This window comes from Odontesthes bonariensis, chromosome 6, assembly GCF_027942865.1.
Source record: "Odontesthes bonariensis isolate fOdoBon6 chromosome 6, fOdoBon6.hap1, whole genome shotgun sequence".
Taxonomy (NCBI): domain Eukaryota; kingdom Metazoa; phylum Chordata; class Actinopteri; order Atheriniformes; family Atherinopsidae; genus Odontesthes; species Odontesthes bonariensis.
The window spans coordinates 289,392-314,460 of NC_134511.1; the positions used below are offsets into that span (position 1 = coordinate 289,392).

Genomic DNA, 25,069 nt, shown 5'->3' on the forward strand with positions numbered 1-25,069 from the left:
GTTTATTGGTTAGTTAGTTAGTTAGTTTGTTTATTAGTTAGTTAGTTAGTTTGTTTATTGGTTTGTTAGTTAGTTAGTTAGTTAGTTAGTTTGTTTGTTTATTAGTTAGTTAGTTAGTTTATTAGTTAGTTTGTTTGTTTATTAGTTAGTTAGTTTGTTTATTAGTTTGTTTGTTTATTGGTTTGTTAGTTAGTTAGTTTGTTTATTAGTTTGTTTATTAGTTAGTTTGTTTGTTTATTAGTTTGTTAGTTAGTTAGTTTGTTTATTAGTTTGTTTGTTTATTGGTTTGTTAGTTAGTTAGTTAGTTAGTTTATTAGTTTGTTTGTTTATTGGTTAGTTAGTTAGTTTGTTTGTTTATTAGTTTGTTTGTTTATTGGTTAGTTAGTTAGTTTGTTTGTTTATTAGTTTGTTTGTTTATTGGTTTGTTATTTAGTTAGTTAGTTTATTGGTTAGTTAGTTAGTTAGTTTATTAGTTTGTTTATTAGTTTGTTTGTTTATTAGTTAGTTAGTTAGTTAGTTAGTTAGTTAGTGAGTTTGTTTATTAGTTATTTAGCTAGTTAGTTAGTTTGTTTGTTTATTAGTTATTTAGCTAGTTAGTTAGTTAGTTTATTAGTTAGTTAGTTAGTTAGTTAGTTAGTTTATTAGTTAGTTTGTTTGTTTATTAGTTAGTTAGTTAGTTTGTTTATTAGTTTGTTTGTTCATTGGTTTGTTAGTTAGTTAGTTAGTTAGTTAGTTAGTTAGTTAGTTAGTTTGTTTATTAGTTAGTTAGTTTATTAGTTAGTTTGTTTGTTTATTAGTTAGTTAGTTTGTTTATTAGTTTGTTTGTTTATTGGTTTGTTAGTTTGTTTGTTTATTAGTTTGTTTATTAGTTAGTTTGTTTGTTTATTAGTTTGTTTGTTTATTGGTTAGTTAGTTAGTTAGTTTGTTTGTTTGTTTATTAGTTTGTTAGTTAGTTAGTTTGTTTATTAGTTTGTTTGTTTATTGGTTTGTTAGTTAGTTAGTTAGTTTATTAGTTTGTTTGTTTATTGGTTAGTTAGTTAGTTAGTTTATTAGTTTGTTTATTTATTGGTTAGTTAGTTAGTTTGTTTATTAGTTTGTTTGTTTATTGGTTAGTTAGTTAGTTAGTTAGTTTGTTTGTTTATTAGTTTGTTTGTTTATTGGATTGTTATTAGTTAGTTTGTTTATTAGTTAGTTAGTTTATTAGTTAGTTAGTTAGTTAGTTAGTGTATTAGTTTGTTTATTAGTTTGTTTGTTTGTTTATTAGTTAGTTAGTTAGTTAGTGAGTTTGTTTATTAGTTATTTAGCTAGTTAGTTAGTTAGTTTGTTTATTAGTTATTTAGCTAGTTAGTTAGTTAGTTTATTAGTTTATTAGTTTGTTAGTTAGTTAGTTTATTAGTTAATTAGTTAGTTTGTTTATTAGTTTGTTTGTTTATTAGTTATTTAGTTAGTTAGTGAGTTTGTTTATTAGTTATTTAGCTAGTTAGTTAGTTTATTAGTTTGTTAGTTAGTTAGTTAGTTAGTGACCTGCAGTGTTAGCCGAGGACATGCTAAGGTTGCTAACGTTGCTGGGTTCAGATTCACCAACGTTAGTCCGGAGCGGATCGAAAACGCGACATTCATTCATAGTTATTGCATGTTGGTAGTATTTCCTCCCTTTGGTGAAATATTCACTTTGCAAGTTGCCCTGTTGTCGTCTTTTTTAGGGATGTGTAACCAAACTTTCCAGCGTTTGTACCGCTTTGGCGCCATGTTTACTGTTGGCTGCTGGCTGCGCTGGACTCGCCACGCAACGCTGCGTGGTGACTTCATTCGCGCCCACTGGAATCGAAAAGGGAATCGTTTGCAAAATCGCCAAACGATTCCAAGGAACTGAAACACTGGGAACCGGTTCTCAACAAGATTCCCATCCCTACTGATGGAGAAGGGATCTTACCGTCTTTTGCTGGGGTTCAGGGTTCCTCCGGTTCCTCCGGTTCCTCCGGTTCCTCCGGTTCCTCCGGTTCCTCTGGTTCTGTGCAGATCTTCTGGATCTCTGTTCTCCTTACAGCCTCTTTCTTTCCTCCTCTTGGCCTCCTGTTGCAGCCACAGAGCATCACAGGGCCTGTGGTAGAAAAAGCAGATGTGACCACCAGGGGGGAACAGGAAGGGGCCCCAAACTGTTTCCACCGAGCTGGGAGCATGTATATCTTTATACTTATTTATAAAGATCTTTATACTTATTTATGAATATCTTTATACTTATAATATATCTTTACACTTATTTATAGAGATACATTTATATATTTATATCCCGACTGTATTTAAAGTCGTCACGTCAGCTGTGAACAAACCCTTCAAATGAAATCAAATCAAATCAAATTTATTTATATAGCACATTTCATGTACAAACAGTTCAAAGTGCTTTACATAAAATAAAAGCATTGCAGCAGGGAGTGGAAGAAGCATTAAAATACATAAAAGAATATAAAGAGAAACAAATAAAATCATTTAAATGAATTTAAAAACCAGCAACAGTCCAGATAAGTTCAAAGATAGCGTGCAGATTTCATGCATAGACACATGAGAACAGAAATGTCTTTAACCTGGATTTAAAAATGTCTCCATTTGGTGAAAGTTTAATCTCCACTGGCAGTTTGTTCCACTTGTTTGCAGCATAACAGCTAAATGCTGCTTCTCCATGTTTAGTCTGGACTCTGGACTGGACCAGCTGACCTGAGTCCTTGGATCTCAGAGCTCTGCTGGCTTTATATTCTCTGAACAGATCACAGATGTAAACCATCAGCAGGCTTTTAAAATCTATTCTGTGACTGACTGGAAGCCAGAGTAAAGATTTTAAAGCTGCTGTGATGTGTTCAGATCTCTTAGTCCGGGTTAAAACTCCAGCAACTCCTGAGCTCCACCCTGAGCTCCATCCTGAGCTCCATCCTGAGCTCCACCCTGAGCTCCATCCTGAGCTCCATCCTGAGCTCCATCCTGAGCTCCTGAGCTCCACCCTGAGCTCCATCCTGAGCTCCATCCTGAGCTCCATCCTGAGCTCCTGAGCTCCACCCTGAGCTCCATCCTGAGCTCCATCCTGAGCTCCACCCTGAGCTCCATCCTGAGCTCCATCCTGAGCTCCACCCTGAGCTCCTGAGCTCCACCCTGAGCTCCATCCTGAGCTCCTGAGCTCCACCCTGAGCTCCATCCTGAGCTCCACCCTGAGCTCCATCCTGAGCTCCACCCTGAGCTCCACCCTGAGCTCCATCCTGAGCTCCTGAGCTCCACCCTGAGCTCCTGAGCTCCACCCTGAGCTCCATCCTGAGCTCCACCCCTGAGCTCCACCCTGAGCTCCATCCTGAGCTCCTGAGCTCCACCCTGAGCTCCTGAGCTCCACCCTGAGCTCCATCCTGAGCTCCATCCTGAGCTCCATCCTGAGCTCCTGAGCTCCACCCTGAGCTCCATCCTGAGCTCCATCCTGAGCTCCACCCTGAGCTCCATCCTGAGCTCCATCCTGAGCTCCACCCTGAGCTCCACCCTGAGCTCCATCCTGAGCTCCATCCTGAGCTCCATCCTGAGCTCCTGAGCTCCATCCTGAGCTCCATCCTGAGCTCCATCCTGAGCTCCACCCTGAGCTCCATCCTGAGCTCCTGAGCTCCACCCTGAGCTCCATCCTGAGCTCCTGAGCTCCACCCTGAGCTCCATCCTGAGCTCCACCCTGAGCTCCATCCTGAGCTTCATCCTGAGCTCCATCCTCAGCTCCATCCTGAGCTCCATCCTGAGCTCCACCCTGAGCTCCACCCTGAGCTCCATCCTGAGCTCCACCCTGAGCTCCATCCTGAGCTCCACCCTGAGCTCCATCCTGAGCTCCATCCTGAGCTCCACCCTGAGCTCCACCCTGAGCTCCATCCTGAGCTCCATCCTGAGCTCCATCCTGAGCTCCACCCTGAGCTCCATCCTGAGCTCCATCCTGAGCTCCATCCTGAGCTCCACCCTGTGCTCCATCCTGAGCTCCACCCTGAGCTCCATCCTGAGCTCCATCCTGAGCTCCATCCTGAGCTCCACCCTGAGCTCCATCCTGAGCTCCTGAGCTCCATCCTGAGCTCCATCCTGAGCTCCACCCTGAGCTCCATCCTGAGCTCCATCCTGAGCTCCTGAGCTCCACCCTGAGCTCCATCCTGAGCTCCATCCTGAGCTCCACCCTGAGCTCCACCCTGAGCTCCATCCTGAGCTCCACCCTGAGCTCCATCCTGAGCTTCATCCTGAGCTCCATCCTCAGCTCCATCCTGAGCTCCTGAGCTCCATCCTGAGCTCCATCCTGAGCTCCACCCTGAGCTCCACCCTGAGCTCCATCCTGAGCTCCACCCTGAGCTCCATCCTGAGCTCCATCCTGAGCTCCATCCTGAGCTCCATCCTGAGCTCCTGAGCTCCATCCTGAGCTCCATCCTGAGCTCCATCCTGAGCTCCTGAGCTCCATCCTGAGCTCCATCCTGAGCTCCATCCTGAGCTCCACCCTGAGCTCCCGTGGTGCCGGAGGTCGGCCGAGGTCAGACGTGCAGAAACTCACCAGCTGAGCTCCTCAGGCTAATCAACGCTAACGAGGAGGATTAACGGATTAACACACTCAATCAGCCGGGTGGTTCTGAATATTCTGACAGTTCCAGGTCAGCAACACAAACACCTTCCTCTGGTTCTCTTAAGAAGAGACCCGGGGTCCGTTTCACAAAGCAGGTTCCACCAACTGTTCCAGTCTGTTCCTGAACTCTGAGCTCATCTACTCTGAGAGAAAACTCTGAGCTGATCTACTCTGAGAGAAAACTCTGAGCTCATCTACTCTGAGAGAAAACTCTGAGCTCATCTACTCTGAGAGAAAACTCTGAGCTCATCTACTCTGAGAGAAAACTCTGAGCTCATCTACTCTGAGAGAAAACTCTGAGCTCATCTACTCTGAGAGAAAACTCTGAGCTCATCTACTCTGAGAGAAAACTCTGAGCTCATCTACTCTGAGAGAAAACTCTGAGCTCATCTACTCTGAGAGAAAACTCCGAGTTTTCTGTTCCAGAAACGCTGATTTGAGTGAGTTTCATCAGCTCTGAGTAGGTTCACCTTGAGTTCAGCGCGTGCACCACAACTTTAAAAAGCCAGCATCAATGGAGTCACCATGGCAACGGGGAAGAGGAGGGGCTACGTTTTTTCCCCAACCTGGAATTGGAAATCTTACGCCGAGTTTCAACACGTTTTTAGAAATGAGTGCAGCACCGCTGAAGTTTAAATGTAGTCCTTTGCAATCCCAATAATATTACAGGGAAAAGTGATTGAATGGTAGCCCATTCATTTATTTCATTATAACAGGTGAGACCTCGGCATGGAGGTACCTCATTCTGATCATGTTTTACACTGTAAAGTAAATATTAAGTGGCTATTTGACTGTGCAGTTATTTTATCCCCAACATAATGCTGTTCTCACACATATAAACTATGTCTTCTCATCTATATCATGTTCTGTTAAATAATTAAGCCTATTTAAATTAACACAGACTTCTACTGAGCCAACAGAAAGAAGGCAGATGCCCGTAAAACCGGTGCCTGCCCAGCACCGCCACCTCTAACAGAAGGCCAGTGGCTGAGGGAATCCCCGGAGGGAATCCACCCCCAAGACACGAGTGCCTTTATAAAACATAACAGGCCTATATATGTCTTTTTTAAGCCTATTCATACAAATATTTATTTGTCTTTTATGTCTTTTTTTCTTTTGTCCCAACACATTCTGATGGTGCCGCTCAAAAAGATAATTGTCTGTAAATGCTAAAACATCTATGATAACCATCTCCTGATGAATATTTATTTCTCTGCGCAGTAATGCTGCTCCTTCATCCACGGGATCGTTGTCAGAAGGACATGTTGGTGGAAACAGTCGCCTCCTGCTGTGCCTAAAGGACTTATAGAAGAAGAAGAACTCGCTCTGCTGACTGAATGAATGAGGAAATCAAACGGCTGAAAGAGGGCGGAGACAGAGAGACACTCCAGGTTCACTGAGTAAAACCTGGTTAGGTTCAGAGAGTCTGTTACTACGGCAACTGACCGAGAGCTCAAGTTACCTCTCTTTGTGAATCAGAAAACTGAGAGTTTCCCTCATTTCAGGGTTAATAAACTCAGAGTTTCTCTTATTTCAGGGTTAATAAACTCAGTTTCCCTCATTTCAGGTTAATAAACTCAGAGTTTCCCTCATTTCAGGTTAATAAACTCAGAGTTTCCCTCATTTCAGGGTTAATAAACTCAGAGTTTCTCTTATTTCAGGTTAATAAACTCAGTTTCCCTCATTTCAGGTTAATAAACTCAGAGTTTCTCTCATTTCAGGTTAATAAACTCAGAGTTTCCCTCATTTCAGGTTAATAAACTCAGAGTTTCTCTTATTTCAGGTTTAATAAACTCAGAGTTTCCCTCATTTCAGGTTAATAAACTCAGAGTTTCTCTCATTTCAGGGTTAATAAACTCAGAGTTTCTCTAATTTCAGGTTAATAAACTCAGAGTTTCTCTTATTTCAGGGTTAATAAACTCAGAGTTTCCCTCATTTCAGGGTAAATAAACTCAGAGTTTCTCTTATTTCAGGTTAATAAACTCAGAGTTTGTCTTATTTCAGGTTAATAAACTCAGAGTTTCTCTCATTTCAGGGTAATAAACTCAGAGTTTCTCTCATTTCAGGTTAATAAACTCAGAGTTTCCCTCATTTCAGGGTTAATAAACTCAGAGTTTCCCTCATTTCAGGGTTAATAAACTCAGAGTTTCTCTCATTTCAGGGTTAATAAACTCAGAGTTTCTCTCATTTCAGGGTTAATAAACTCAGAGTTTCTCTCATTTCAGGGTTAATAAACTCAGAGTTTCTCTTATTTCAGGTTAATAAACTCAGAGTTTCTCTTATTTCAGGGTTAATAAACTCAGAGTTTCCCTCATTTCAGGGTTAATAAACTCAGAGTTTCTCTCATTTCAGGGTAAATAAACTCAGAGTTTCTCTCATTTCAGGGTTAATAAACTCAGAGTTTCTCTCATTTCAGGGTTAATAAACTCAGAGTTTCCCTCATTTCAGGGTAAATAAACTCAGAGTTTCTCTCATTTCAGGGTTAATAAACTCAGAGTTTCTCTCATTTCAGGTTAATAAACTCAGAGTTTCCTTCATTTCAGGTTAATAAACTCAGAGTTTCCCTCATTTCAGGGTTAATAAACTCAGAGTTTCCCTCATTTCAGGGTTAATAAACTCAGAGTTTCCCTCATTTCAGGGTTAATAAACTCAGAGTTTCCCTCATTTCAGGGTAAATAAACTCAGAGTTTCTCTCATTTCAGGGTAAATAAACTCAGAGTTTCTCTCATTTCAGGGTAAATAAACTCAGAGTTTCTCTCATTTCAGGTTAATAAACTCAGAGTTTCCCTCATTTCAGGTTAATAAACTCAGAGTTTCCCTCATTTCAGGTTAATAAACTCAGAGTTTCCTTCATTTCAGGTTAATAAACTCAGAGTTTCCCTCATTTCAGGGTTAATAAACTCAGAGTTTCCCTCATTTCAGGGTTAATAAACTCAGAGTTTCTCTCATTTCAGGGTTAATAAACTCAGAGTTTCCCTCATTTTAGGGTTAATAAACTCAGAGTTTCCCTCATTTCAGGTTAATAAACTCAGAGTTTCTCTTATTTCAGGTTAATAAACTCAGAGTTTCCCTCATTTCAGGGTTAATAAACTCAGAGTTTCCCTCATTTTAGGGTTAATAAACTCAGAGTTTCTCTCATTTCAGGTTAATAAACTCAGAGTTTCCCTCATTTTAGGGTTAATAAACTCAGAGTTTCCCTCATTTTAGGGTTAATAAACTCAGAGTTTCCCTCATTTTAGGGTTAATAAACTCAGAGTTTCCCTCATTTCAGGTTAATAAACTCAGAGTTTCCCTCATTTTAGGGTTAATAAACTCAGAGTTTCTCTCATTTCAGGGTTAATAAACTCAGAGTTTCTCTTATTTCAGGTTAATAAACTCAGAGTTTCCCTCATTTCAGGGTTAATAAACTCAGAGTTTCCCTCATTTCAGGGCTAATAAACTCAGAGTTTCCCTCATTTTAGGGTTAATAAACTCAGAGTTTCTCTCATTTCAGGGTTAATAAACTCAGAGTTTCTCTTATTTCAGGTTAATAAACTCAGAGTTTCCCTCATTTCAGGGTTAATAAACTCAGAGTTTCCCTCATTTCAGGGTTAATAAACTCAGAGTTTCCCTCATTTCAGGGTTAATAAACTCAGAGTTTCCCTCATTTCAGGTTAATAAACTCAGAGTTTCCCTCATTTCAGGGTTAATAAACTCAGAGTTTCCCTCATTTCAGGGCTAATAAACTCAGAGTTTCCCTCATTTCAGGGTTAATAAACTCAGAGTTTCCGTCATTTCAGGGTTAATAAACTCAGAGTTTCCCTCATTTCAGGGTTAATAAACTCAGAGTTTCCCTCATTTCAGGGTAAATAAACTCAGAGTTTCTCTCATTTCAGGTTAATAAACTCAGAGTTTCCCTCATTTCAGGTTAATAAACTCAGAGTTTCCCTCATTTCAGGTTAATAAACTCAGAGTTTCCTTCATTTCAGGTTAATAAACTCAGAGTTTCCCTCATTTCAGGGTTAATAAACTCAGAGTTTCCCTCATTTCAGGGTTAATAAACTCAGAGTTTCTCTCATTTCAGGGTTAATAAACTCAGAGTTTCCCTCATTTTAGGGTTAATAAACTCAGAGTTTCCCTCATTTCAGGTTAATAAACTCAGAGTTTCTCTTATTTCAGGTTAATAAACTCAGAGTTTCCCTCATTTCAGGGTTAATAAACTCAGAGTTTCCCTCATTTTAGGGTTAATAAACTCAGAGTTTCTCTCATTTCAGGTTAATAAACTCAGAGTTTCCCTCATTTTAGGGTTAATAAACTCAGAGTTTCCCTCATTTTAGGGTTAATAAACTCAGAGTTTCCCTCATTTTAGGGTTAATAAACTCAGAGTTTCCCTCATTTCAGGTTAATAAACTCAGAGTTTCCCTCATTTTAGGGTTAATAAACTCAGAGTTTCTCTCATTTCAGGGTTAATAAACTCAGAGTTTCTCTTATTTCAGGTTAATAAACTCAGAGTTTCCCTCATTTCAGGGTTAATAAACTCAGAGTTTCCCTCATTTCAGGGCTAATAAACTCAGAGTTTCCCTCATTTTAGGGTTAATAAACTCAGAGTTTCTCTCATTTCAGGGTTAATAAACTCAGAGTTTCTCTTATTTCAGGTTAATAAACTCAGAGTTTCCCTCATTTCAGGGTTAATAAACTCAGAGTTTCCCTCATTTCAGGGTTAATAAACTCAGAGTTTCCCTCATTTCAGGGTTAATAAACTCAGAGTTTCCCTCATTTCAGGTTAATAAACTCAGAGTTTCCCTCATTTCAGGGTTAATAAACTCAGAGTTTCCCTCATTTCAGGGCTAATAAACTCAGAGTTTCCCTCATTTCAGGGTTAATAAACTCAGAGTTTCCGTCATTTCAGGGTTAATAAACTCAGAGTTTCCCTCATTTCAGGGTTAATAAACTCAGAGTTTCCCTCATTTCAGGTTAATAAACTCAGAGTTTCTCTTATTTCAGGTTAATAAACTCAGAGTTTCCCTCATTTTAGGGTTAATAAACTCAGAGTTTCCCTCATTTCAGGTTAATAAACTCAGAGTTTCCCTCATTTCAGGTTAATAAACTCAGAGTTTCCCTCATTTTAGGGTTAATAAACTCAGAGTTTCCCTCATTTCAGGGTTAATAAACTCAGAGTTTCCCTCATTTCAGGTTAATAAACTCAGAGTTTCCCTCATTTCAGGTTAATAAACTCAGAGTTTCTCTCATTTCAGGTTAATAAACTCAGAGTTTCCCTCATTTCAGGTTAATAAACTCAGAGTTTCCCTCATTTCAGGTTAATAATCTCAGAGTTTCCCTCATTTCAGGGTTAATAAACTCAGAGTTTCTCTCATTTCAGGGCTAATAAACTCAGAGTTTCCCTCATTTCAGGGTAATAAACTCAGAGTTTCCCTCATTTCAGGTTAATAAACTCAGAGTTTCTCTCATTTCAGGTTAATAAACTCAGAGTTTCCCTCATTTCAGGGTTAATAAACTCAGAGTTTCCCTCATTTCAGGTTAATAAACTCAGAGTTTCTCTCATTTCAGGTTAATAAACTCAGAGTTTCCCTCATTTCAGGTTAATAAACTCAGAGTTTCTCTCATTTCAGGTTAATAAACTCAGAGTTTCTCTCATTTCAGGTTAATAAACTCAGAGTTTCCCTCATTTCAGGTTAATAAACTCAGAGTTTCCCTCATTTCAGGGTTAATAAACTCAGAGTTTCCCTCATTTCAGGTTAATAAACTCAGAGTTTCCCTCATTTCAGGTTAATAAACTCAGAGTTTCCCTCATTTCAGGTTAATAAACTCAGAGTTTCTCTCATTTCAGGTTAATAAACTCAGAGTTTCTCTCATTTCAGGGTTAATAAACTCAGAGTTTCTCTCATTTCAGGTTAATAAACTCAGAGTTTCCCTCATTTCAGGTTAATAAACTCAGAGTTTCTCTCATTTCAGGTTAATAAACTCAGAGTTTCCCTCATTTCAGGGTTAATAAACTCAGAGTTTCCCTCATTTCAGGTTAATAAACTCAGAGTTTCTCTTATTTCAGGGTTAATAAACTCAGAGTTTCTCTCATTTCAGGGTTAATAAACTCAGAGTTTCTCTCATTTCAGGTTAATAAACTCAGAGTTTCTCTCATTTCAGGTTAATAAACTCAGAGTTTCTCTCATTTCAGGTTAATAAACTCAGAGTTTCTCTTATTTCAGGTTAATAAACTCAGAGTTTCCCTCATTTCAGGTTAATAAACTCAGAGTTTCTCTCATTTCAGGGTTAATAAACTCAGAGTTTCTCTCATTTCAGGGTTAATAAACTCAGAGTTTCCCTCATTTCAGGGTTAATAAACTCAGAGTTTCTCTCATTTCAGGTTAATAAACTCAGAGTTTCCCTCATTTCAGGGTTAATAAACTCAGAGTTTCTCTTATTTCAGGTTAATAAACTCAGAGTTTCTCTTATTTCAGGGTTAATAAACTCAGAGTTTCCCTCATTTCAGGTTAATAAACTCAGAGTTTCTCTTATTTCAGGGTTAATAAACTCAGAGTTTCCCTCATTTCAGGGTTAATAAACTCAGAGTTTCTCTTATTTCAGGGTTAATAAACTCAGAGTTTCCCTCATTTCAGGTTAATAAACTCAGAGTTTCTCTTATTTCAGGGTTAATAAACTAAAGAGTTTCCCTCATTTCAGGTTAATAAACTCAGAGTTTCTCTCATTTCAGGGTTAATAAACTCAGAGTTTCCCTCATTTCAGGTTAATAAACTCAGAGTTTCTCTCATTTCAGGGTTAATAAACTCAGAGTTTCTCTTATTTCAGGGTTAATAAACTCAGAGTTTCTCTCATTTTAGGGTTAATAAACTCAGAGTTTCTCTCATTTCAGGTTAATAAACTCAGAGTTTCTCTCATTTCAGGTTAATAAACTCAGAGTTTCTCTCATTTCAGGGTTAATAAACTCAGAGTTTCTCTCATTTCAGGTTAATAAACTCAGAGTTTCTCTTATTTCAGGGTTAATAAACTCAGAGTTTCTCTTATTTCAGGGTTAATAAACTCAGAGTTTCTCTTATTTCAGGGTTAATAAACTCAGAGTTTCTCTTATTTCAGGGTTAATAAACTCAGAGTTTCTCTCATTTCAGGTTAATAAACTCAGAGTTTCTCTTATTTCAGGGTTAATAAACTCAGAGTTTCCCTCATTTCAGGTTAATAAACTCAGAGTTTCTCTTATTTCAGGGTTAATAAACTCAGAGTTTCCCTCATTTTAGGGTTAATAAACTCAGAGTTTCTCTCATTTCAGGGTTAATAAACTCAGAGTTTCCCTCATTTTAGGGTTAATAAACTCAGTGTTTCCCTCATTTCAGGGTTAATAAACTCAGAGTTTCTCTCATTTTAGGGTTAATAAACTCAGTTTCCCTCATTTCAGGGTTAATAAACTCAGAGTTTCTCTCATTTCAGGTTAATAAACTCAGAGTTTCACTCATTTCAGGGTTAATAAACTCAGTTTCCCTCATTTCAGGGTTAATAAACTCAGAGTTTCTCTCATTTCAGGGTAATAAACTCAGAGTTTCTCTCATTTCAGGGTTAATAAACTCAGAGTTTGTCTCATTTCAGGTTAATAAACTCAGAGTTTGTCTCATTTCAGGTTAATAAACTCAGAGTTTCCCTCATTTCAGGTTAATAAACTCAGAGTTTCTCTCATTTCAGGGTTAATAAACTCAGAGTTTGTCTCATTTCAGGTTAATAAACTCAGAGTTTGTCTCATTTCAGGTTAATAAACTCAGAGTTTCCCTCATTTCAGGTTAATAAACTCAGAGTTTCTCTCATTTCAGGGTTAATAAACTCAGAGTTTCCCTCATTTTAGGGTTAATAAACTCAGAGTTTCCCTCATTTCAGGGTTAATAAACTCAGAGTTTCTCTTATTTCAGGGTTAATAAACTCAGTTTCCCTCATTTCAGGTTAATAAACTCAGAGTTTCCCTCATTTCAGGTTAATAAACTCAGAGTTTCCCTCATTTCAGGGTTAATAAACTCAGAGTTTCTCTTATTTCAGGTTAATAAACTCAGTTTCCCTCATTTCAGGTTAATAAACTCAGAGTTTCTCTCATTTCAGGTTAATAAACTCAGAGTTTCCCTCATTTCAGGTTAATAAACTCAGAGTTTCTCTTATTTCAGGTTTAATAAACTCAGAGTTTCCCTCATTTCAGGTTAATAAACTCAGAGTTTCTCTCATTTCAGGGTTAATAAACTCAGAGTTTCTCTAATTTCAGGTTAATAAACTCAGAGTTTCTCTTATTTCAGGGTTAATAAACTCAGAGTTTCCCTCATTTCAGGGTAAATAAACTCAGAGTTTCTCTTATTTCAGGTTAATAAACTCAGAGTTTGTCTTATTTCAGGTTAATAAACTCAGAGTTTCTCTCATTTCAGGGTAATAAACTCAGAGTTTCTCTCATTTCAGGTTAATAAACTCAGAGTTTCCCTCATTTCAGGGTTAATAAACTCAGAGTTTCCCTCATTTCAGGGTTAATAAACTCAGAGTTTCTCTCATTTCAGGGTTAATAAACTCAGAGTTTCTCTCATTTCAGGGTTAATAAACTCAGAGTTTCTCTCATTTCAGGGTTAATAAACTCAGAGTTTCTCTTATTTCAGGTTAATAAACTCAGAGTTTCTCTTATTTCAGGGTTAATAAACTCAGAGTTTCCCTCATTTCAGGGTTAATAAACTCAGAGTTTCTCTCATTTCAGGGTAAATAAACTCAGAGTTTCTCTCATTTCAGGGTTAATAAACTCAGAGTTTCTCTCATTTCAGGGTTAATAAACTCAGAGTTTCCCTCATTTCAGGGTAAATAAACTCAGAGTTTCTCTCATTTCAGGGTTAATAAACTCAGAGTTTCTCTCATTTCAGGTTAATAAACTCAGAGTTTCCTTCATTTCAGGTTAATAAACTCAGAGTTTCCCTCATTTCAGGGTTAATAAACTCAGAGTTTCCCTCATTTCAGGGTTAATAAACTCAGAGTTTCCCTCATTTCAGGGTTAATAAACTCAGAGTTTCCCTCATTTCAGGGTAAATAAACTCAGAGTTTCTCTCATTTCAGGGTAAATAAACTCAGAGTTTCTCTCATTTCAGGGTAAATAAACTCAGAGTTTCTCTCATTTCAGGTTAATAAACTCAGAGTTTCCCTCATTTCAGGTTAATAAACTCAGAGTTTCCCTCATTTCAGGTTAATAAACTCAGAGTTTCCTTCATTTCAGGTTAATAAACTCAGAGTTTCCCTCATTTCAGGGTTAATAAACTCAGAGTTTCCCTCATTTCAGGGTTAATAAACTCAGAGTTTCTCTCATTTCAGGGTTAATAAACTCAGAGTTTCCCTCATTTTAGGGTTAATAAACTCAGAGTTTCCCTCATTTCAGGTTAATAAACTCAGAGTTTCTCTTATTTCAGGTTAATAAACTCAGAGTTTCCCTCATTTCAGGGTTAATAAACTCAGAGTTTCCCTCATTTTAGGGTTAATAAACTCAGAGTTTCTCTCATTTCAGGTTAATAAACTCAGAGTTTCCCTCATTTTAGGGTTAATAAACTCAGAGTTTCCCTCATTTTAGGGTTAATAAACTCAGAGTTTCCCTCATTTTAGGGTTAATAAACTCAGAGTTTCCCTCATTTCAGGTTAATAAACTCAGAGTTTCCCTCATTTTAGGGTTAATAAACTCAGAGTTTCTCTCATTTCAGGGTTAATAAACTCAGAGTTTCTCTTATTTCAGGTTAATAAACTCAGAGTTTCCCTCATTTCAGGGTTAATAAACTCAGAGTTTCCCTCATTTCAGGGCTAATAAACTCAGAGTTTCCCTCATTTTAGGGTTAATAAACTCAGAGTTTCTCTCATTTCAGGGTTAATAAACTCAGAGTTTCTCTTATTTCAGGTTAATAAACTCAGAGTTTCCCTCATTTCAGGGTTAATAAACTCAGAGTTTCCCTCATTTCAGGGTTAATAAACTCAGAGTTTCCCTCATTTCAGGGTTAATAAACTCAGAGTTTCCCTCATTTCAGGTTAATAAACTCAGAGTTTCCCTCATTTCAGGGTTAATAAACTCAGAGTTTCCCTCATTTCAGGGCTAATAAACTCAGAGTTTCCCTCATTTCAGGGTTAATAAACTCAGAGTTTCCGTCATTTCAGGGTTAATAAACTCAGAGTTTCCCTCATTTCAGGGTTAATAAACTCAGAGTTTCCCTCATTTCAGGGTAAATAAACTCAGAGTTTCTCTCATTTCAGGTTAATAAACTCAGAGTTTCCCTCATTTCAGGTTAATAAACTCAGAGTTTCCCTCATTTCAGGTTAATAAACTCAGAGTTTCCTTCATTTCAGGTTAATAAACTCAGAGTTTCCCTCATTTCAGGGTTAATAAACTCAGAGTTTCCCTCATTTCAGGGTTAATAAACTCAGAGTTTCTCTCATTTCAGGGTTAATAAACTCAGAGTTTCCCTCATTTTAGGGTTAATAAACTCAGAGTTTCCCTCATTTCAGGTTAATAAACTCAGAGTTTCTCTTATTTCAGGTTAATAAACTCAGAGTTTCCCTCATTTCAGGGTTAATAAACTCAGAGTTTCCCTCATTTTAGGGTTAATAAACTCAGAGTTTCTCTCATTTCAGGTTAATAAACTCAGAGTTTCCCTCATTTTAGGGTTAATAAACTCAGAGTTTCCCTCATTTTAGGGTTAATAAACTCAGAGTTTCCCTCATTTTAGGGTTAATAAACTCAGAGTTTCCCTCATTTCAGGTTAATAAACTCAGAGTTTCCCTCATTTTAGGGTTAATAAACTCAGAGTTTCTCTCATTTCAGGGTTAATAAACTCAGAGTTTCTCTTATTTCAGGTTAATAAACTCAGAGTTTCCCTCATTTCAGGGTTAATAAACTCAGAGTTTCCCTCATTTCAGGGCTAATAAACTCAGAGTTTCCCTCATTTTAGGGTTAATAAACTCAGAGTTTCTCTCATTTCAGGGTTAATAAACTCAGAGTTTCTCTTATTTCAGGTTAATAAACTCAGAGTTTCCCTCATTTCAGGGTTAATAAACTCAGAGTTTCCCTCATTTCAGGGTTAATAAACTCAGAGTTTCCCTCATTTCAGGGTTAATAAACTCAGAGTTTCCCTCATTTCAGGTTAATAAACTCAGAGTTTCCCTCATTTCAGGGTTAATAAACTCAGAGTTTCCCTCATTTCAGGGCTAATAAACTCAGAGTTTCCCTCATTTCAGGGTTAATAAACTCAGAGTTTCCGTCATTTCAGGGTTAATAAACTCAGAGTTTCCCTCATTTCAGGGTTAATAAACTCAGAGTTTCCCTCATTTCAGGTTAATAAACTCAGAGTTTCTCTTATTTCAGGTTAATAAACTCAGAGTTTCCCTCATTTTAGGGTTAATAAACTCAGAGTTTCCCTCATTTCAGGTTAATAAACTCAGAGTTTCCCTCATTTCAGGTTAATAAACTCAGAGTTTCCCTCATTTTAGGGTTAATAAACTCAGAGTTTCCCTCATTTCAGGGTTAATAAACTCAGAGTTTCCCTCATTTCAGGTTAATAAACTCAGAGTTTCCCTCATTTCAGGTTAATAAACTCAGAGTTTCTCTCATTTCAGGTTAATAAACTCAGAGTTTCCCTCATTTCAGGTTAATAAACTCAGAGTTTCCCTCATTTCAGGTTAATAATCTCAGAGTTTCCCTCATTTCAGGGTTAATAAACTCAGAGTTTCTCTCATTTCAGGGCTAATAAACTCAGAGTTTCCCTCATTTCAGGGTAATAAACTCAGAGTTTCCCTCATTTCAGGTTAATAAACTCAGAGTTTCTCTCATTTCAGGTTAATAAACTCAGAGTTTCCCTCATTTCAGGGTTAATAAACTCAGAGTTTCCCTCATTTCAGGTTAATAAACTCAGAGTTTCTCTCATTTCAGGTTAATAAACTCAGAGTTTCCCTCATTTCAGGTTAATAAACTCAGAGTTTCTCTCATTTCAGGTTAATAAACTCAGAGTTTCTCTCATTTCAGGTTAATAAACTCAGAGTTTCCCTCATTTCAGGTTAATAAACTCAGAGTTTCCCTCATTTCAGGGTTAATAAACTCAGAGTTTCCCTCATTTCAGGTTAATAAACTCAGAGTTTCCCTCATTTCAGGTTAATAAACTCAGAGTTTCCCTCATTTCAGGTTAATAAACTCAGAGTTTCTCTCATTTCAGGTTAATAAACTCAGAGTTTCTCTCATTTCAGGGTTAATAAACTCAGAGTTTCTCTCATTTCAGGTTAATAAACTCAGAGTTTCCCTCATTTCAGGTTAATAAACTCAGAGTTTCTCTCATTTCAGGTTAATAAACTCAGAGTTTCCCTCATTTCAGGGTTAATAAACTCAGAGTTTCCCTCATTTCAGGTTAATAAACTCAGAGTTTCTCTTATTTCAGGGTTAATAAACTCAGAGTTTCTCTCATTTCAGGGTTAATAAACTCAGAGTTTCTCTCATTTCAGGTTAATAAACTCAGAGTTTCTCTCATTTCAGGTTAATAAACTCAGAGTTTCTCTCATTTCAGGTTAATAAACTCAGAGTTTCTCTTATTTCAGGTTAATAAACTCAGAGTTTCCCTCATTTCAGGTTAATAAACTCAGAGTTTCTCTCATTTCAGGGTTAATAAACTCAGAGTTTCTCTCATTTCAGGGTTAATAAACTCAGAGTTTCCCTCATTTCAGGGTTAATAAACTCAGAGTTTCTCTCATTTCAGGTTAATAAACTCAGAGTTTCCCTCATTTCAGGGTTAATAAACTCAGAGTTTCTCTTATTTCAGGTTAATAAACTCAGAGTTTCTCTTATTTCAGGGTTAATAAACTCAGAGTTTCCCTCATTTCAGGTTAATAAACTCAGAGTTTCTCTTATTTCAGGGTTAATAAACTCAGAGTTTCCCTCATTTCAGGGTTAATAAACTCAGAGTTTCTCTTATTTCAGGGTTAATAAACTCAGAGTTTCCCTCATTTCAGGTTAATAAACTCAGAGTTTCTCTTATTTCAGGGTTAATAAACTAAAGAGTTTCCCTCATTTCAGGTTAATAAACTCAGAGTTTCTCTCATTTCAGGGTTAATAAACTCAGAGTTTCCCTCATTTCAGGTTAATAAACTCAGAGTTTCTCTCATTTCAGGGTTAATAAACTCAGAGTTTCTCTTATTTCAGGGTTAATAAACTCAGAGTTTCTCTCATTTTAGGGTTAATAAACTCAGAGTTTCTCTCATTTCAGGTTAATAAACTCAGAGTTTCTCTCATTTCAGGTTAATAAACTCAGAGTTTCTCTCATTTCAGGGTTAATAAACTCAGAGTTTCTCTCATTTCAGGTTAATAAACTCAGAGTTTCTCTTATTTCAGGGTTAATAAACTCAGAGTTTCTCTTATTTCAGGGTTAATAAACTCAGAGTTTCTCTTATTTCAGGGTTAATAAACTCAGAGTTTCTCTTATTTCAGGGTTAATAAACTCAGAGTTTCTCTCATTTCAGGTTAATAAACTCAGAGTTTCTCTTATTTCAGGGTTAATAAACTCAGAGTTTCCCTCATTTCAGGTTAATAAACTCAGAGTTTCTCTTATTTCAGGGTTAATAAACTCAGAGTTTCCCTCATTTTAGGGTTAATAAACTCAGAGTTTCTCTCATTTCAGGGTTAATAAACTCAGAGTTTCCCTCATTTTAGGGTTAATAAACTCAGTGTTTCCCTCATTTCAGGGTTAATAAACTCAGAGTTTCTCTCATTTTAGGGTTAATAAACTCAGTTTCCCTCATTTCAGGGTTAATAAACTCAGAGTTTCTCTCATTTCAGGTTAATAAACTCAGAGTTTCACTCATTTCAGGGTTAATAAACTCAGTTTCCCTCATTTCAGGGTTAATAAACTCAGAGTTTCTCTCATTTCAGGGTAATAAACTCAGAGTTTCTCTCATTTCAGGGTTAATAAACTCAGAGTTTGTCTCATTTCAGGTTAATAAACTCAGAGTTTGTCTCATTTCAGGTTAATAAACTCAGAGTTTCCCTCATTTCAGGTTAATAAACTCAGAGTTTCTCTCATTTCAGGGTTAATAAACTCAGAGTTTGTCTCATTTCAGGTTAATAAACTCAGAGTTTGTCTCATTTCAGGTTAATAAACTCAGAGTTTCCCTCATTTCAGGTTAATAAACTCAGAGTTTCTCTCATTTCAGGGTTAATAAACTCAGAGTTTCCCTCATTTTAGGGTTAATAAACTCAGAGTTTCCCTCATTTCAGGGTTAATAAACTCAGAGTTTCCCTCATTTCAGGGTTAATAAACTCAGAGTTTCCCTCATTTCAGGGTTAATAAACTCAGAGTTTCCCTCATTTCAGGTTAATAAACTCAGAGTTTCTCTTATTTCAGGTTAATAAACTCGGAGTTTCTCTTATTTCAGGTTAATAAACTCAGAGTTTCCCTCATTTTAGGGTTAATAAACTCAGAGTTTCCCTCATTTCAGGTTAATAAACTCAGAGTTTCCCTCATTTTAGGGTTAATAAACTCAGAGTTTCCCTCATTTCAGGGTTAATAAACTCAGAGTTTCCCTCATTTCAGGTTAATAAACTCAGAGTTTCCCTCATTTCAGGGTTAATAAACTCAGAGTTTCCCTCATTTCAGGTTAATAAACTCAGAGTTTCCCTCATTTCAGGTTAATAAACTCAGAGTTTCTCTCATTTCAGGTTAATAAACTCAGAGTTTCCCTCATTTCAGGTTAATAAACTCAGAGTTTCCCTCATTTCAGGTTAATAAACTCAGAGTTTCCCTCATTTCAGGTTAATAAACTCAGAGTTTCCCTCATTTCAGGTTAATAAACTCAGAGTTTCCCTCATTTCAGGTTAATAAACTCAGAGTTTCCCTCATTTCAGGATTAATAAACTCAGAGTTTCTCTCATTTCAGGGTTAATAAACTCAGAGTTTCCCTCATTTCAGGGTTAATAAACTCAGAGTTTCCCTCATTTCAGGTTAATAAACTCAGAGTTTCTCTCATTTCAGGTTAATAAACTCAGAGTTTCTCTCATTTCAGGGTTAATAAACTCAGAGTTTCCCTCATTTCAGGGTTAATAAACTCAGAGTTTCCCTCATTTCAGGGTTAATAAACTCAGAGTTTCCCTCATTTCAGGGTTAATAAACTCAGAGTTTCCCTCATTTCATGGTTAATAAACTCAGAGTTTCCCTCATTTTAGGGTTAATAAACTCAGAGTTTCCCTCATTTCATGGTTAATAAACTCAGAGTTTCTCTCATTTCAGGGTTAATAAACTCAGAGTTTCTCTTATTTCAGGTTAATAAACTCAGAGTTTCCCTCATTTCAGGTTAATAAACTCAGAGTTTCTCTCATTTCAGGGTTAATAAACTCAGAGTTTCCCTCATTTCATGGTTAATAAACTCAGAGTTTCTCTTATTTCAGGTTAATAAACTCAGAGTTTCTCTCATTTCAGGGTTAATAAACTCAGAGTTTCCCTCATTTCAGGTTAATAAACTCAGAGTTTCCCTCATTTCAGGTTAATAAACTCAGAGTTTCCCTCATTTCAGGGTTAATAAACTCAGAGTTTCCTTCATTTCAGGGTTAATAAACTCAGAGTTTCTCTCATTTCAGGTTAATAAACTCAGAGTTTCCCTCATTTCAGGGTAAATAAACTCAGAGTTTCTCTCATTTCAGGGTTAATAAACTCAGAGTTTGTCTCATTTCAGGGTTAATAAACTCAGAGTTTCCCTCATTTCAGGGTTAATAAACTCAGAGTTTCCCTCATTTCAGGTTAATAAACTCAGAGTTTCCCTCATTTCAGGGTTAATAAACTCAGAGTTTCTCTCATTTCAGGTTAATAAACTCAGAGTTTCTCTCATTTCAGGTTAATAAACTCAGAGTTTCCCTCATTTCAGGTTAATAAACTCAGAGTTTCCCTCATTTCAGGGTTAATAAACTCAGTTTCCCTCATTTCAGGTTAATAAACTCAGAGTTTCCCTCATTTCAGGGTTAATAAACTCAGAGTTTCCCTCATTTCAGGGTTAATAAACTCAGAGTTTCTCTTATTTCAGGTTAATAAACTCAGAGTTTCTCTTATTTCAGGTTAATAAACTCAGAGTTTCTCTCATTTCAGGGTAATAAACTCAGAGTTTCTCTCATTTCAGGATTAATAAACTCAGAGTTTCTCTCATTTCAGGGTAAATAAACTCAGAGTTTCCCTCATTTCAGGTTAATAAACTCAGAGTTTCCCTCATTTCAGGTTAATAAACTCAGAGTTTCTCTCATTTCAGGGTAAATAAACTCAGAGTTTCCCTCATTTCAGGTTAATAAACTCAGAGTTTCCCTCATTTCAGGTTAATAAACTCAGAGTTTCTCTTATTTCAGGTTAATAAACTCAGAGTTTCTCTTATTTCAGGTTAATAAACTCAGAGTTTCTCTTATTTCAGGTTAATAAACTCAGAGTTTCTCTCATTTCAGGGTTAATAAACTCAGAGTTTCTCTCATTTCAGGGTTAATAAACTCAGAGTTTCTCTCATTTCAGGTTAATAAACTCAGAGTTTCTCTCATTTCAGGTTAATAAACTCAGAGTTTCCCTCATTTCAGGTTAATAAACTCAGAGTTTCCCTCATTTCAGGTTAATAAACTCAGAGTTTCTCTCATTTCAGGTTAATAAACTCAGAGTTTCCCTCATTTCAGGTTAATAAACTCAGAGTTTCCCTCATTTCAGGTTAATAAACTCAGAGTTTCCCTCATTTTAGGGTTAATAAACTCAGAGTTTCTCTCATTTCAGGGTTAATACACTCAGAGTTTCCCTCATTTCAGGGTTAATAAACTCAGAGTTTCCTTCATTTCAGGTTAATAAACTCAGAGTTTCCCTCATTTCAGGGTTAATAAACTCAGAGTTTCTCTCATTTCAGGGTTAATAAACTCAGAGTTTCCCTCATTTCAGGTTAATAAACTCAGAGTTTCCCTCATTTCAGGTTAATAAACTCAGAGTTTCTCTCATTTCAGGGTTAATAAACTCAGAGTTTCCCTCATTTCAGGTTAATAAACTCAGAGTTTCCCTCATTTCAGGTTAATAAACTCAGAGTTTCTCTCATTTCAGGGTTAATAAACTCAGAGTTTCTCTCATTTCAGGGTTAATAAACTCAGAGTTTCCCTCATTTCAGGGTTAATAAACTCAGAGTTTCTCTCATTTCAGGGTTAATAAACTCAGAGTTTCTCTCATTTCAGGGTTAATAAACTCAGAGTTTCCCTCATTTCAGGGTTAATAAACTCAGAGTTTCTCTCATTTCAGGGTTAATAAACTCAGAGTTTCTCTCATTTCAGGGTTAATAAACTCAGAGTTTCTCTCATTTCAGGGTTAATAAATTCAGAGTTTCCCTCATTTCAGGTTAATAAACTCAGAGTTTCCCTCATTTCAGGGTTAATAAACTCAGAGTTTCTCTCATTTCAGGGTTAATAAACTCAGAGTTTCCCTCATTTCAGGGTTAATAAACTCAGAGTTTCTCTCATTTCAGGGTTAATAAACTCAGAGTTTCTCTCATTTTAGGGTTAATAAACTCAGAGTTTCCCTCATTTTAGGGTTAATAAACTCAGAGTTTCCCTCATTTCAGGTTAATAAACTCAGAGTTTCCTTCATTTCAGGTTAATAAACTCAGAGTTTCCCTCATTTCAGGGTTAATAAACTCAGAGTTTCTCTCATTTCAGGGTTAATAAACTCAGAGTTTCTCTCATTTCAGGGTTAATAAACTCAGAGTTTCCCTCATTTCAGGGTTAATAAACTCAGAGTTTCTCTCATTTCAGGTTAATAAACTCAGAGTTTCCCTCATTTCAGGTTAATAAACTCAGAGTTTCTCTTATTTCAGGTTAATAAACTCAGAGTTTCCCTCATTTTAGGGTTAATAAACTCAGAGTTTCCCTCATTTCAGGTTAATAAACTCAGAGTTTCCCTCATTTCAGGTTAATAAACTCAGAGTTTCCCTCATTTCAGGTTAATAAACTCAGAGTTTCCCTCATTTCAGGTTAATAAACTCAGAGTTTCTCTCATTTCAGGTTAATAAACTCAGAGTTTCTCTCATTTCAGGGTTAATAAACTCAGAGTTTCCCTCATTTTAGGGTTAATAAACTCAGAGTTTCCCTCATTTCAGGTTAATAAACTCAGAGTTTCTCTTATTTCAGGTTAATAAACTCAGAGTTTCCCTCATTTTAGGGTTAATAAACTCAGAGTTTCCCTCATTTCAGGTTAATAAACTCAGAGTTTCTCTTATTTCAGGGTTAATAAACTCAGAGTTTCCCTCATTTTAGGGTTAATAAACTCAGAGTTTCTCTCATTTCAGGGTTAATAAACTCAGAGTTTCCCTCATTTCAGGTTAATAAACTCAGAGTTTCTCTTATTTCAGGTTAATAAACTCAGAGTTTCCCTCATTTTAGGGTTAATAAACTCAGAGTTTCTCTCATTTCAGGTTAATAAACTCAGAGTTTCCCTCATTTCAGGTTAATAAACTCAGAGTTTCCCTCATTTCAGGTTAATAAACTCAGAGTTTCCCTCATTTCAGGTTAATAAACTCAGAGTTTCTCTCATTTCAGGTTAATAAACTCAGAGTTTCTCTCATTTTAGGGTTAATAAACTCAGAGTTTCCCTCATTTCAGGTTAATAAACTCAGAGTTTCCCTCATTTCAGGTTAATAAACTCAGAGTTTCCCTCATTTCAGGTTAATAAACTCAGAGTTTCCCTCATTTCAGGTTAATAAACTCAGAGTTTCCCTCATTTCAGGTTAATAAACTCAGAGTTTCCCTCATTTCAGGTTAATAAACTCAGAGTTTCCCTCATTTCAGGTTAATAAACTCAGAGTTTCCCTCATTTCAGGTTAATAAACTCAGAGTTTCTCTCATTTTAGGGTTAATAAACTCAGAGTTTCCCTCATTTCAGGTTAATAAACTCAGAGTTTCCCTCATTTCAGGTTAATAAACTCAGAGTTTCCCTCATTTCAGGTTAATAAACTCAGAGTTTCCCTCATTTCAGGTTAATAAACTCAGAGTTTCCCTCATTTCAGGTTAATAAACTCAGAGTTTCTCTCATTTCAGGTTAATAAACTCAGAGTTTCCCTCATTTCAGGTAATAAACTCAGAGTTTCCCTCATTTCATGTTAATAAACTCAGAGTTTCCCTCATTTCAGGTTAATAAACTCAGAGTTTCCCTCATTTCAGGGTTAATAAACTCAGAGTTTCTCTCATTTCAGGTTAATAAACTCAGAGTTTCTCTCATTTCAGGTTAATAAACTCAGAGTTTCTCTCATTTCAGGTTAATAAACTCAGAGTTTCTCTCATTTCAGGGTTAATAAACTCAGAGTTTCCCTCATTTTAGGGTTAATAAACTCAGAGTTTCTCTCATTTCAGGGTTAATAAACTCAGAGTTTCCCTCATTTCATGGTTAATAAACTCAGAGTTTGTCTTATTTCAGGGTTAATAAACTCAGAGTTTCCCTCATTTCAGGGTTAATAAACTCAGAGTTTCCCTCATTTTAGGGTTAATAAACTCAGAGTTTCTCTCATTTCAGGGTTAATAAACTCAGAGTTTCCCTCATTTCATGGTTAATAAACTCAGAGTTTCTCTCATTTCAGGTTAATAAACTCAGAGTTTCTCTCATTTCAGGTTAATAAACTCAGAGTTTCTCTCATTTCAGGGTTAATAAACTCAGAGTTTCCCTCATTTCATGGTTAATAAACTCAGAGTTTCTCTCATTTCAGGTTAATAAACTCAGAGTTTCCCTCATTTCAGGTAAATAAACTCAGAGTTTCTCTCATTTCAGGGTTAATAAACTCAGAGTTTGTCTCATTTCAGGGTTAATAAACTCAGAGTTTCCCTCATTTCAGGGTTAATAAACTCAGAGTTTCCCTCATTTCAGGTTAATAAACTCAGAGTTTCCCTCATTTCAGGGTTAATAAACTCAGAGTTTCTCTCATTTCAGGTTAATAAACTCAGAGTTTCTCTCATTTTAGGGTTAATAAACTCAGAGTTTCCCTCATTTTAGGGTTAATAAACTCAGAGTTTCTCTCATTTCAGGTTAATAAACTCAGAGTTTCTTCATTTCAGGTTAATAAACTCAGAGTTTCCTCATTTCAGGGTTAATAAACTCAGAGTTTCCTTCATTTCAGGTTAATAAACTCAGAGTTTCTCTCATTTCAGGTTAATAAACTCAGAGTTTCTCTCATTTAGGGTTAATAAACTCAGAGTTTCCCTCATTTTAGGGTTAATAAACTCAGAGTTTGTCTCATTTCAGGTTAATAAACTCAGAGTTTCTCTCATTTCAGGTTAATAAACTCAGAGTTTCTCTCATTTCAGGTTAATAAACTCAGAGTTTCTCTCATTTTAGGGTTAATAAACTCAGAGTTTCCCTCATTTTAGGGTTAATAAACTCAGAGTTTCTCTCATTTCAGGTTAATAAACTCAGAGTTTCCTTCATTTCAGGGTTAATAAACTCAGAG

The 25,069-nt window shown here is 36.4% G+C and overlaps 1 protein-coding gene across 1 annotated transcript in view; it reads right to left on the reverse strand.

The window, feature by feature from the left end:
• The window catches only part of LOC142382696 (uncharacterized), an 85,240-nt gene that overhangs the window by 44,756 nt on the left and 15,415 nt on the right, over window positions 1-25,069 (reverse strand). The window contains exon 2 of the mRNA XM_075468818.1: window positions 1,934-2,101. Within this exon, the coding sequence (XP_075324933.1) occupies window positions 1,934-2,101 (168 nt within the window). The remainder of the gene's footprint in view (window positions 1-1,933; window positions 2,102-25,069) is intronic.